The sequence below is a fragment of the Tenrec ecaudatus genome, chromosome 1 (assembly GCF_050624435.1).
Source record: "Tenrec ecaudatus isolate mTenEca1 chromosome 1, mTenEca1.hap1, whole genome shotgun sequence".
Lineage (NCBI taxonomy): Eukaryota > Metazoa > Chordata > Mammalia > Afrosoricida > Tenrecidae > Tenrec > Tenrec ecaudatus.
The window spans coordinates 198,253,998-198,268,279 of NC_134530.1; the positions used below are offsets into that span (position 1 = coordinate 198,253,998).

Genomic DNA, 14,282 nt, shown 5'->3' on the forward strand with positions numbered 1-14,282 from the left:
GAGTTTAGAAACAAACAGACACTCTTCTCCTATACGATCTACTGACACGGAGTAGAATTCGGTAATTGGAAAGTGCTTACACTGAGTGGCAAAGTTGTCACGGCCGCGGAAGGGAGCCACTGTGTCCCTTGTGTCATTGTCATTAGAGCACAGGCTGCCATCTTGTTCCCAAGAAACATCGGTGCTGTTATCTTGCAGAGTTAGGTCAACTGACAAACGCCAAAACTAGAACTCGGTGGTCCTTTCTTGACGTTAAACTACCATCGGCACTTAGCCAGGACGGTAGCTGCCTGCGTTCACGCCCTGGTTCCTCCCCATCCTCGCCTTGGGAGCAGAGGAAAAGAACTTAAAATCCATCTCCATGCCTCAGCTCCCTCCTGTGTACAAGGAGGCCAGGAGGGTTGCTCGGCGGCGTCAGTAGTCATAGTTTCCTGCGCTGAATAGAACCCAGTAGATGCTAGTTCCCCTCGTGGGAGTGGATATTGTCCAGAAGAAGAAAGGTCATCAAGCTCCTTTGAACCAGTTAAGGAAATATAAACAACAACTTCATTCGGGGAGAGAAAAGTTCAGGAGATGAGACAAAGATGAAACGACGAAAAGGAAGTCACAGCCACCATTTATTGAGTAGCTTTATATAAAAGATGCTGCAATTTAGACAGCTCTGTGAGAGAGCTGTGATTGCAGACGTTTTCAGGTGGGGACCCATGGAAACTAAATGCAGTGCCGTGGTGTCAGTTCGGAAGCACAGCAGCCCCGTGGGACAGTCTAGAACTGCGCGGTGGGGTTCTGAGACTTCAACGCTTTCATTGTGTTATTATTATTTTAGGAAAATGAGATGCAGACATGATTAGGTATGCATTTGAGTTTATTTTCATGTGTCTTTTAAATTAACATGCTATAAATTTACTATATATGTGCATGCATGTATATATGTATAGGTGTATATATAGAGTTTTATATGTTTTAGAACATTAGTATTTGTCTAACCAAGTACAAGCGATTTAAAAAATAACTGAGGTGCAAGTCAAGAAGTTAGGTGGTGCATTTGGGACCGGGAAACAGGCTTGATTAGGGCAGGGTGTCTTTGAAAGAGAATCATGGGCACTTGCATTGGAAAGGGAAGGTGAGTGCAGGCGGTGGTGGTGTGAGTGGGTTACAAGTTGGGCTGCTAACCGCAAGGTCTGTAATTCAAAACTACCAGCTACCCCTTGGGAGAAAACTAAGACTTTCTACTCCTGCAAAGATTGAAAGACTCAGAAACCCAAAGGGGCAGCTTCAATCTGTCCAATAGGGTGACTGTGAGTGGAAATCGACTCTGGCAGCAGGCTCTCTTCAGGGGAATAGAAAGCCCCATCTTTCTCCCAAAGAGCAGCGAAATGTCTTATTAGAGAGGTTCACGGCGTGCACATGAATGCCCTGAAGTAATGGGCACTTGTCTATTCCACTTTAAGCTAGCGACACTCTTCCCCCATTCTAAAGCACCAGGCTAGGTGGAACAGGAAAGGCGGGGGGAAACTGAGGCACAACTGCTGGAGCGAACCCAGTGAAAGTACACTCTTTTAAAGCCATGAGCAAAACTCATGGACAATTTAATGCCACGACTGTATGGTAAACACGATGTCATTCTCACCTCTGGTGCTGAAAACAGTGATTAACAGTTCAGTACATTTTGTACGCACACTTGCATCAAGTTAAACATTCACCCAAATGCTACTGGGTGGGCATTAAACCATGAAGGTAAACCCAAGGTAATCCTCAGCTAAAGGGATATGCAAAATGAGGGGGCCTACACCCAGGGCAAGTAGAACTCATGAATGTTTATGGTCATGTAAACTGAAAGGCATTTGTTTATTTTTAAAGTCACAAAATGGTTCTTCATTTAGTGCGTTACTTTTCAAAACTCTGCTGGTGGAATGCCCTCGTGTAATTATCAGGAGCCACCGCCCGGACGACTGTGTACACTCTGCGCCACTCACCTGTCTTCCCACATGTAGCATTTATGTAGCTCTTGGTCCAAATGGTCTTCCTGTGCCCTTCTCCATTTGTCATTATTCTGGGGCTTGTCCTTGATCTCCCTAATTATAGGTTTAGCAACAGAGGGCAAGGTGACCTCATCCCTTTCCTCAAACCTGTGACTCCACTAAAAGAAAGAGAATCCAGACTCATTGCCACCCAGCTGACTCTCACGGGCAGCAACCCTCCAGGAAGAACCCTTCCTGTAAACCTTCAGGGCACACACAGCCTCGTCTTTCTTCCAGGGACCATTTGGGGGGCTCCCAGTGCGAGTGTTGTGGGCAGCCCAGCACCATGCCACCAACGTTCCTCTAAAGAGAAACCAGAAAATGAAACCAGACACAATGCTTCAACGGCTCTCATGAACTCAGTAGGTTATGCAGGTTTTATTTACCTGTATAACCTCATTTTTAATCTACAGAATTATATTTGGTGAGGGAAGAAGAAACTTTGTGAGGTTTTGAGATCAAATAGGTAAGTACAAAATATATATTCCTTTTTGAAGGTACAGTCAATTACCTCAAAAACATTAATTTTCCTTTATTGAGAGTAAACCCAGCGCTGAGATGACTGCACTCATTCATCACTAGAAAAACCCTGCAGCGCCATTGGTTGGCACCCCTTTCACCTCCACGTGCAGTGCAAACCTGCTATAGAACTGTAAGTAAAGAAAGAAATTCCATCCCAGGGAAGTGGGAACTTGATTGGCATCTTGCTTCTCAATTCCCTGTACGGGTATGAACTGGTCTCAGATGCCCCCTGACTTAGCAGAGAAGTAAGCGAAGGTCGAGAAGGGTTGAGTGTGGGCAGGACAAGTTACTGAGGTGAATGTAAGGAAAAGCTGGCATCCCAGATGGCGCAGTCAGCACGGCTCTGTTCTGTAAGGTTCCGGTGGCTCACAGCCGTATTTGATGTTGGTGTGCATTGGTTTTGCAGTGGGATGCCTCTCAGCTTGAGGTCTCAAAATGTGAGACTTTGGGGCTAAGCATTTAAACTAGTTACCTTCAGTCAATGCCAACTCGCAGAGACCAGTGTGCAAGTAAGAGATGCAAGCAACTGGCAGAAAATCCCTCAAAGTTGTCACATTCCAAACTCAGGGGCCACTCCGCCTGGAGGATCATAGCCCATCACACACACACCCCACTCCCCCAGGCAAAGGCTCCTGCAGTGCCCACTGAGAACTCAGCAGCATCAGAAGGGCCCTGGTGGACAATGTGATAAGTTTAGACTCTGTAGACCATCCAGCCCCTTTAATCCTGTGGTATACCCAAGGGCTGCAGGAGGCCCTCTAAGAGGGAGAGATACCAAATGATCGTGAACAAAAGTGTGAGCCCCCAATAAAATGATTGAAAAAAGAAAGTAAATGTTTAGAAAACAATGATGGCAACATGTATACAAATATGCTTGATACAATTGATGTATGAATGGATCTGTAAGAGTTGTAAGAGCCCACAATAAAATGATCTTTTAATTTAAAAAAAAGAACAGAAAAAAAAGTTTTATGCAGGGTTTCCATAGAAACATATATATTTTATGATTATGGGGAATAGACCTATGTGCATATATTTATAGGTTTAGTAGTAGGGTAGCAGGTGGACATTGGGCCTCCTCGCGTGCATTCCCTCAATACAAGAGCACCTTGCTCAGCTATACGGTCATTTCATGAGACCCACCTTCCTGACATGATCGCTGAAGACAGACGTGTGCATAAGCAAATGTGGTGAAGAAAGCTGATGGTGCCCGGCTATCAAAAGATATAGTGCCTGGGGTCTTAAAGGCTTGAAGGTAAACAAGCGGCCATCTAGCTAGGAAGCAACAAAGTCCACAGAGAAGAAACACACAAGCCTAAGTGAACACGAGGTGTTGAAGGGATCAGGTAGCAGACACCAAAGAACAAAAACCATCATTGTGTGATCACATTCCGCACATAAACACTGAAGACGAATGTGTGTATAAGTAAGTGTGGTGAAGAAGGCTGATGGTGCCTGGCTATTGAGAGATATAGCATCTGGGGACTTAAAGGCTTGAAAGTAAACAAGCGGCTTTCTAGCCCAGAAAGCAGCACATGGAAGCAGCACATCAACATGTGTGATCATGAAGGGCCGAGGGGACCAGGTTTCAAGCACCAAGGCGGGGGCAAAAAAAATCATATCACCGTGAATGAGGGGAGTGCATGATGGGGACCCAATGCCCATCTGTAGACAACTGGACATACCTTGCAGAGGGGTAGTGGGGAGATGAGTCACTCAGGGTTCAAGTGTAGCAATAATGAAACTCACAACCTTTCTCTAGTTCTTAAATGCTTCCTCCCCCCAACTATCATGATCCCAATTTTACCTTGCAAACCTGGTTAGACCAGAGGATGAATAGTGGTATAGTTGGGATCTGGAAACACAGGGAATCTAGGATGGATGAACCCCTCAGGACCACCGGTGAGAGTGGCGATACTGGGCGGGAAGGGGGTGTAGTAAGGGGGAACCGATCTCGGGGATCTACATATAACTTCCTCTCTGGGGGATGGGCAACAAAAAAGTGGGTGAAGGGAGACACCGGGCAGTGTAAGATAAGATAAAATAATAATTTATAAATTATTGAGGGTTCATGGGGGGGGCAGGGAGGGAGAGGGAGGGAAAAAAGGAAAATGAGGAGCTGATTCCAGGAACCCAAGCGGAAGGTAAAATTTGAGAAAGATGAGGGCAACGAATGTATAAGTGTGCTTTACACAATTTATGTATGTGTGAATTATGATAAGAGTTGTATGAGCCCCAATAAAATGATTTTTTTAAAAAGCACCACAAAGTCTACAGAGTATAACAATGGTTTTGAATGCATGTCAGTGTATATTGTCAAATATTTTACAACGATATATATTTTTAATCAGAAAAGTTAATAAACACCTTTGTATTGCAAAAAAAATTAAAATAAATAAATAATAAAAATAGACCTGCAGTTAATTGCAACAAGAACAGTTTTCCGTAGCTCAATGTCCACTTCTGAATGACAGGGCTACAGCGCTATGCTAATTTATTCATTTGGGGACTTTCTAGTGCAGGAATTGACTTGGGGGCCGTGAGTTTTAATGCCCTCCTGTCAGAAATCTCACGATGACCTGCTTACAAATCGAGTCTCGTGGTTTCACCTCCACCCACTACAAGCATAAGCTGTTGTTTGCATCTCGGTCAGTGCTTTCATAACCCTAAATTTTGTCAAATGTTCTGGTGTTAGTAGTTGTGAATCTCGATCAGTAACTTTTAGAGAGTAAACTAGTCATTAAAGGAAAAGAAGACAAAACAAAGAAGGTTTCTGCTCAGTTAGTAATAATGTAAATAAAAACAAAACCCCACTACCAGTGAGCCAAGTCCAATCATAGACGACTTGCTAGGGAGCGACTCAGGGGTTTGAACCACTGGCCTCTCAGTTAGCAGCCCAATGCTTACCCATGTCCCCACCTTCATAAAAGATGATTGTATTTGGAAAGACTTTGCCCGTCATGATGTCCACCTCCAGAGGCTAGTCCAGCTTGATAACATGCCCCCAAATCTCAGCATCCCCACATTAAGGAGCATCCTGGAGGTCTTTTTCAAAGACAGATGTGTTTGGTCTTCAAGCAGTCCGTGGCATAGTGAATATTCTTTGCCATTCTTCAAACACATCGATTCTCCTTCAGTCTTCCTAATTCATTGTCCAGATTTCCCATGCATGTGAGATTATTGAAAATGCCAGGGGTTGGGCCAGGTCTCCCTTCCTTCTCAAAGTGACATCTTTCCTTTTCAACCCTTCAAAAGAGGTCTTTTGAATCAATTTTCCCGATGTAATAGCATGTTGTTTCTTTCTTGACGGCCGCTTTTGTGGTAGTTAATGTCAGATCCAACCAAAAAGAAATTGTAGCCAATGTCAGTTTTTCACGGCCCGTCAGGATGTTGGTCAGCAGTGAGGACTGGGCTTTAGTGGAGGCATATGGGCTCTGAAGGCTGAAGGCGTTCATCTTCATCAGTAAGTGCTTCAAGGCCTCTTCACTTTCAGCTGGCAAGGCTGTGTCCTTTGTATAACTGGAAAACTGGTATGAGGCTGGTATCTGCCCTCTGACTTCCCAAGGGGGAAGGAGAATCAATGTGAATGTCAGCACAGTGCAGATTCTTCTGAGGCCAAGGTCAGAGAAGCTCATAACTGCCAACTTCCTTACCAATTCTAACATCAACCATCCCACCACAGCGCTCTCTGCTGTTCTGGGAGTTTTGATAATTCATTGCAATGGCACCCAGAACCGAAGAACAAGATTTACAAGGATAGGGTTCACTAGAAACCTCATCAGGTTATAAGTCCTGATCAGAAATGTTTGGGAACACCTCCTCGGGCATGCTTGAAAGCACGACTCCTCTCTCTGGCCTCTGCCCTACTTTGGAAAGGGCCACAAAGCCCTTTTAGCGCTACTGGTAATGCCCAAAGGGCACACCACTCTTCCATGAGCTTCAGCCCCAACGCACGGGGCTCTAACCCCACACGTCAGCAAGCCTAGCTTCCCTTGTGAAATGCCTCTCTAAGGCACCCCACCCCTAAAGAACGTCTGTTGCCTGAAGGTGCACCGAGCTTTACCGATTCCAGGAGCGGTGAAAACTACCACTCTGTTTCATGCTCTGGCTCTTGGTTCTGCTGCCTCTGCTGTTGTCCTCCTCTGGCGTCCCAGCCCTACCTCCTGGGTGAAGGCGGTTAAGCATGCAGGGATCTTGGGGTCTAGAGGATGCACCCCACAAGTGTCACTGATGACAGTGAAAGCCCTTGTTCTGGCTACTGACAGAGCCCAGTTAAACTCAGTGGTACGGCAAAATTGACCAGCCTTACAATTTCATATGCTCTCTTTGTTTCCATTCAGTTATTTGGTGGAAGTTAAAAAGATGATGGCTAGAAGAGTCATATCAAAGAATTCACTGCATCTAAATATCACAGGTTATTAATGAATCTCCCTCCAATCCTGATATCATACTCTTCTTCATATTGTCCAGCTTCTCAGCGAATTTGCTCAGCAAAAACGAATTGAGTAAGTATGGTAACAGGATACAACCCTAACATATGCCTTTCTTGTTTTTAAACCACATAGTATCCTCTTCACTTGTTTAAATGACTGCCTCTTGGTCCATGTACAAGTTATTCATGTTCTGAACCTCTAAATTTTTTCAATGTTAACCATAATTTTTATGATCTATAAATTCAGTGCCTTTGTAGAGTTAATAAAACACAAACACCTTTCTATTAATCTCTTCCTTCTGTCAAGATCCATCTGATGTCAGCAGCGATATCCTGTATCCTTATTCTAAATCTGGATGGAATTTGTCAGTTCTCTGTTGGTATTGTGCTACATCTGCTTTTGTTTGTTTGCTTTTGTTTTCATTTTACTCTCTTCAACAATATTTTATTTTGCATGTAATATCGATGACCATTCTTCGGAGTGGACACGGGTAGGGATCTCTGGCAGTTAGGCGGCCAGGTGACTCTCTTCCAAATTTCTTGGCATGCATGAGGGGCATTTCTATTATTGCATCTGTTTGCTGAAACGTCTCAATTGGTCACTTCCTGGAGCCAATGCCTTCAGTGAACATTCATTGGTGATTGATTCCTTTTTTTCCCCTTGTTGATATAGATTGTTGATATAGATATCTATATCAACAAGGGGAAATCACCAATCACCAATATAATTAATTAAATACTTTTATCAGGGGCTCTTTTCCCTTATCACAATCCACACAATCATTCATTGTGTCAAGCACATTTGTACACATGCTGCCACCATCATTTCCAAAGCATTTTCTTTCTACTTGGTATCAGCTCCTCGTTTTTTCCCCTCTTTCCCCTGCCCTCCCTCCCTCATGAATCCTTGATAAGTTATAGATTATATTTTCATATTTTACATCATCCTCTGTCACCCGTCACCCATTTTTCTGTTGTTTGTCCACCTGAGAGGGGGTTATAGGTTGATCCTTGTGATTGATTCCCCTTTTCTTTCCCCACCTTCCCTCTATCAACCTGGTATCTCTATTCTCACTGTTGGTCCTGAGGGGTTTATCTGTCCTGGATTCCCTGTGTTTCAGTATCCTATTTGTAGCAGTGTGCATGCTCTGGTCTCATGTGATTTGTAAGGTAGAATTGAGGTCATGCTAGTGGGGGGAAGGAAGCACCAAAGAACTAGAGGAAAGTTGTGTGTTTCATTGGTGCTACTTTGCATCCTGACTGGCTCATCTCTTCCTGTGACCCTTCTGTGAGGGGATGTCCAATTGTCTACAGATGGGCTTTGGGTCTCCAATCCATGCCTCCCCACCCCCCATTCACATTGTGTATGATTTTGTTCTGGGTCTTAGATGCCTGATACCTGGTCCCATTGGCACCTTGTCATCAGCCAGGCTGGTGTGCTTCTTCAATGCGGCCTTTGTTGCTTCTCAGCTAGATAGCCACTTGTTTATTTTCAAGGCTTTAAGACTCCAGATGCTATATCTTTTGATAGCCAGTTGGTGATTGATTCTGATCATGTCACCTAATTTATAGAATTTAAGAGTCAGAAAGAACTTTCAAAGTTGCTTATTCCAAGTCACCACTTTATTGATGAATAAACGTAAGTCTATAGATACTAAGCACCAGCCCCAAATTACATATTTAGTTAGCGGCAGACAACCCTTACCTTCTATTGTGGTTATAGATCTACCTGGCTTTTGTATCTGTAATTTTCCCATCACCATCTGTTGGCCCAGTGGTCATGAACTGGGCTGTGATCTGCAAGGTCAGCAGTTTGAAGCTTTACCAGCAGCTACTCAGGAGAAAGATGGGGCTTTCTACTCCTGGAAACAGTTACCGCCTCAGAAACTCCCAGGGGCAGTCCCACCCTGTCCTGTCCAGTCGCTATGACCGGCATTGACTCAATGACTGGGAGTTTGAAATATTGCTTTTCAGGGGCAAACAAGTTTAACTTCCAGCTTTCTCACTTATTATTTCTGACGCCATATGAGTTATTGAAATGATCTAGGTGTTTTCGGCATTTGTAAAATAAGGCTTATAGATGTCTCTTAAAAGTTTACTATGATATTAAAACAAAGACTTAAGGGTATTTTAAAGTAGAAAAAAGTTTACTGCATGATAAAAGATTATGAATATATGTATGATAAGCAACTAGTAAAACCCGCTCATTACCCCTCCCACTGTGGCCTCCTCACATTAATTATTGCAATGCTGTATAAGATGTAATATTCCATGAACTGCCAAGGGAAGGAAAGAAGTACAGCCAGATTGCTCCTTAGAAATGCAGATGGGGAATCTTCCTGTCTCACGCTCTTTGGACATGACATCAGCAGGGACCAGTCAGGAGGAGGACATCATGCTTGATAGAGCAGAAAGTCAGGGAAAAGGGGGAGGACAGAGTGACCCAGTGGCTGTAACCATGGGAACACATGCAGCCATGAGTGACAGGATGGCTGAGGCCTGGCAGGTTTCCCTGTGTACAGGAGTCACTGTGAGTCAGAATCTGGCTCCACTGACACAACTGCACTAATTTTTTGTTTTAACTCGGCAGTGCATAAAGACCATTTTTTAAAACATCTGATTTGAAAACAGCAACTAATTCCTTAGATAACTTGGCATTTGTGAAATTTTCTTTTGGTATGGAAGTGGTTAAAAAATAACCTGGTTTAAAACCTGGCTGCACCGCCGCCGCCGCTCTCCACATAATGTGCCCTTCTGCGTGGCGGCAGTCACGTCTAGCGGCGTTTATAGTAGTGCAGCCACAGAGCTGCAGTATAACATGTTTACTTTCGCACCTCTGCACCTCTGCCACCAGGTACCAGTAGGCTCACCAACTCCAGCTGCTGCTTTCCCCCTCCTTCCTGTCTGCCCAATCCTTGTCTCAGCATGTCTCCTCTAGGGACAGTCCTCTCCCCTTATCAATGCAAGATAGAAACCGGTCAGAGGTGACTTCGGGCATCTCAAGGGACTGGAATCCTCTTATCCACGTTCCTGAGAGCCCAGCTCCCCTGACCAGCGTCCACCCGCTCTCCCACACGCTCCTTAGCCGGTTCATGCGACTTCTCACCCGCCAGTCTCTGTGTTTATGAAAGGGGCGGGGCTGGACCAGTCGACCGAGCAGGCAGCCGCCTCCACCTATAGACACCGAGCTGTCCCCGCAGCAAATACAGGCACCAGGCCCCCGGTTCCATCCTCACAGCTAGCACCGAAACGTGTCTCTTTCCCGTTCCAGAGGCGACTCTGTTGCGCTCCAGGACTCAGAATTCGGGTGACTTGCATCTATGGCAGGGGCGAAAGGGCCCCAGAAAGCACCAGCAGGGCCAGCTGGGAGCGCGGAGACACATCCCACCTTGAAGGGCAGTTGGAAAGACCATGTGGGGTCCTCCCAACCCCTACCCCTGAGTCTGCCTCCCCGCCTCCTTGGTCCTGGGAGGGGGTGGCTGGAGACAGGGCTCCTGCCACCTCTGGGGCAGAACCAGGGGCCAGGAACCCCGAACAGAGGGCCCCCACCCTTTGTCTCTCCAAGCACCCCCAAATCGCCCTCACTAGCTGCAGCCACGTTCCTGGGGGCGTCAGAGAAAGTGGGGACGGACAGGCATCCTTTCCCATCCACTCATGGTGCATGGTGCGAGTGTGAGGTGCGGGGAAGGAAGCTTCTAGAGTCGAAACGGAGAGAAGCGGGCCCTCTCTTGCGGCCGTCAAAAGATTCTTGCGGGGAGCGGTGTGGGTGGGGAGAGAGACAGGGCCACCCCAATTCACTCACTCCTTGCGAAAGGCAGGTTGATTTTTCGCATTTTAACAGCCTGGCACCCACAGGCCCGCTCGCACTGCGCTACCCGGCGGCCAGACGCGCGCAGGAGCCACGCCGACCGCAGAGGGAGCGTGGCCCCCGGGGTCCCTCCCGCGGAGCGCGCCCCCCGCCGGCGCCCCTCGCCTCCCCGCGGGCGGCCCGGGGCCGCGCGCGCGCTCACCAGATGGCCATCCTGCTCTTGGGGTAGTCGAGCCGGTCCAGGCAGCCGAGGAAGCGCGGCAGCGTGTGCGCGGCGTTGCGGGCCAGCACGGCCACCAGCACGGTGGCTCGCTGCAGCGGCGACTCGGGGAACACCGCCGCCTGCTCGGGGGCGTCGTCCGGGTCCGCCTCGGCGGCGAAGCGCGCGCCGCGGCCGCCCCGGGGCAGAGCCGCGGCGACGAGCAGCAGCCACCCGAGCCGCGCGGCGGCGAGGCGCGCCGCCATGGCCCCGGCTGCGGCGAGCGCGGCGTCAGCGGCCAGGCGGGCAGGAGGCGCGGCGAGGGGCGGGAGCGGCCCCGGAGCCCGGGCGCTCGGGGGGACCTCCCGTGGGCGCCGCCGCTGCACCGGGTGCGCCCCGGAGACCTGCCGCGGCGCGCGCTGAGCTGGGGTCGGACGTCCGCGGGGCCGGCTCTGGGGCTGCTCGTCCTGCGCCCTGCGCGGCGGAAAGTTCCTCTGGTCCAAGTTCAGCCCGGACGGCTGAGGTCTGCGGCTTCTCCCAGAACTGTGAGGTGTGGCCCTGTCTGCCAATGGGCGTGTGTGTGTGTGTGTGTGTGTGTGTGTGTGTGTGTGTGTGTGTGTGTGTACATAACGGTACAACTCCAAGAAAATTTATTCGGCTCTTGCAAACCGCAGTCGAAAGTCCTGCACAGAGTGATGCAATGTATCCACTTTTTCATAATGCACCTATTGACGGAATGAGTGGCGTTCTCGAATGGAAAGTCACCCCAACTGGTCATGACTGTGAGAAACTATTTTTAAAGGCCACAAAGGTAGAAGCTTTGCGTTTCCCGATTTGCTCCACGTTCACCTGAAATACCTTCTTGGCTGAGCAGATCCCAGACACCAAAGTGGAACAATTAGAAAATTTCAGAGTCAGAATAAATGCCTAAAATGTAAAGGAAATCCCTGTTGGGGGGCAATATTCTAAAGGACCTCCCTATCTACCAGGATGGGGTTCTGAGTTTCCTGACAGGGTGGGGGGTACGAAGTTGAGATTTCGTTAGGTGGTTTTCTTTGTCATTTTATCACCCAAAGTAATTTCCAAATGAGTGCCCAAGGTGAACAAAGAGTAATAGAGGACCAATACAGTGTGAGACCCCTGTTACTTTGAAACATCAGGAAAAGGCTTGCCCACTAAAAGAAACAAACTTTGATGAGTCCCTGGGGTGAGAGGAACAAGGGAAAGTCATAGGCTATGGCGCACACAAGTGATCATTTGGGGGGGGGGGAGGGAATATTCCAAAAGAAGATCGGCAACAATAAATAAATGATGGAAACGGGGCAAGGTAATGGGAGGTTTGCTAAACTTTTCAATATATAAATAATGATCTGCTCTTTACACCTCCACCTAATCTCCATTAAAGGGACAAACACAAAAAGTTGTGTTCTGTGTTCTTGTTTTTCACTTTATTGGGGACTCTCACAAGTCTTGTCACAATCCATACATCCCTTGCATCAGGAGAATTTGCATATATGTTGCCTTCATTATTTTCTAGACATTTACTTTCTATTGAGCCCTTGGTATCAACTCCTCTTTTTAACCCCTCCCTCCCCACCCCCATAACCCCTTGATAGATTGTACATTGTTATTTTCATATCTCACACCAACCTGCTGTCTCCCTTCCCTCATGTTTTCTGTTGTTCTTTTCCCTGGAGAGGGGCCTGCGGTTATGTGTGGATTTCTCCTTTCTCCCCTCATCTCCCCCTCTTCCCACTACCCTCTGGTATCACTATTCCCACTCCTATGCCTGGATTCTATGCGTCGTAAGCTCCCATCTCTGATCAATACCTGCGTACATGTTCCAGGCTAGTCTGAATTGAGAAGCAGCGCTGGGGTCATGGTAGTGGGGGATGAGGAATCCTCAAGGAACCAGAGGAATATAGTATGTTCCAGCAATGCTTTACTGCACCCTGGTTGACTCATCCCTTCCCTGTGGCTCCTCTGTGGGGAGGATTATTCCATTGTCTACAGATAGGCTTTGGTTCTCTGCTCCATACCTCATTCTCAAAAATATGCTGTTGTTTGTTTGTTATGTGTCTGTTGATGCCTATTACCTGGTCCCTATGACTCTTCATGATTGCACCGGCAGTTTGCTTCTTCCATGTGGACTTGTTGCTTCTCTGCTGAATGGCAGCTTGTGTAATTTGAAGTCTTTAAGATCCCAGAGACTGTGTTTCCAGTTCCTATCTGTACTGGTCTAGCTAGATTTGTAAGGTAGAATTGGGATCATGATGGGGCAGGAATCCCTTCAGGACCAGTGCTGAGAGTGCCGATACCAGGAGGGTAGAGGGAGGGTAGGCTGGAAACCGATTACATGGATCTACATATAATGTCCTCCCTGAGGGATGGACAACAGATAAATAGGTGAAGGGAGATGTTGGACAGTGTAAGATATGACAAAATAATTTATAAATTATCAAGGCTTCTTTAGGGAGGGAGAGTGGGGAAGGATGGGGAAAATGAGCTGATGCCAAAGGCTTAAGTGGAGACCAAATGTTTTGAGAATGATGAGGGCAATGAATGTACAAATGTACTTTATACAATTGATGTATGTATGGATTGTGAGAAGAGTTGTATGAGTCCCTGATAAAATGATTAAAAAAAAACAACCTTATAGATCCAAAGAAGAAGAAAAACCCAAAACACTATATCTTTTAATAGCCGGGCACCACCCGCCTTCTTCACCACATTTGCTTATGCACCCATTTTGTCTTCAGTGATTTTGTAGGGAGGTATGAGCAGAGGCCCAAGGTGTACTGCTGTATAAAGATATGTACATAGGCCAATACCTCTATTTTTGTGGATTCATGTATTTACATATGTACACCACTATGTGTATACCGCTATCCCTTGCTTTGCTTCCTAGGTCTTTCCTCTGTTCCCTTTTACCTTCCTCCTACCCCACCATCACTTTCCCTCTATTTCTGCCTCTTGGTACCTGCTCTTAAGCTAGTTAGCTGTTGCTCTGACAGTACCAAACCCCCATCCCTATCTCCTCCTTGTTATTGACTCCAACGCCCAGTTGTTCCCCTGTCCATGATGCTGCCTGCTCACCTCCCCCTTCCCCAAGCGCTCTCACCCCCAGGTCTCCCAGGACTGTTGTTCCACTGCTCTCCCCTCGGGCATGTCTCCCGTGCCCATCCTAAATAGGTAGGTACACCGAACTATGACATAGCCCAAACTGATTTAAAAAGAAATATTAAAATAGGAAGAAAGAAAGATTGAAAAGAGAAAAGGAGAAGAAACAAGAAGAAAAAG

At 47.0% G+C, this 14,282-nt stretch overlaps 1 protein-coding gene across 1 annotated transcript in view; it reads right to left on the reverse strand.

The window, feature by feature from the left end:
• The window catches only part of COLGALT2 (collagen beta(1-O)galactosyltransferase 2), a 145,149-nt gene extending 133,901 nt beyond the window's left edge, over window positions 1–11,248 (reverse strand). Inside the window, exon 1 of the mRNA XM_075540499.1 lies at window positions 10,986–11,248. Within this exon, the coding sequence (XP_075396614.1) occupies window positions 10,986–11,248 (263 nt within the window). The remainder of the gene's footprint in view (window positions 1–10,985) is intronic.
• Window positions 11,249–14,282: the final 3,034 nt, after the last annotated feature.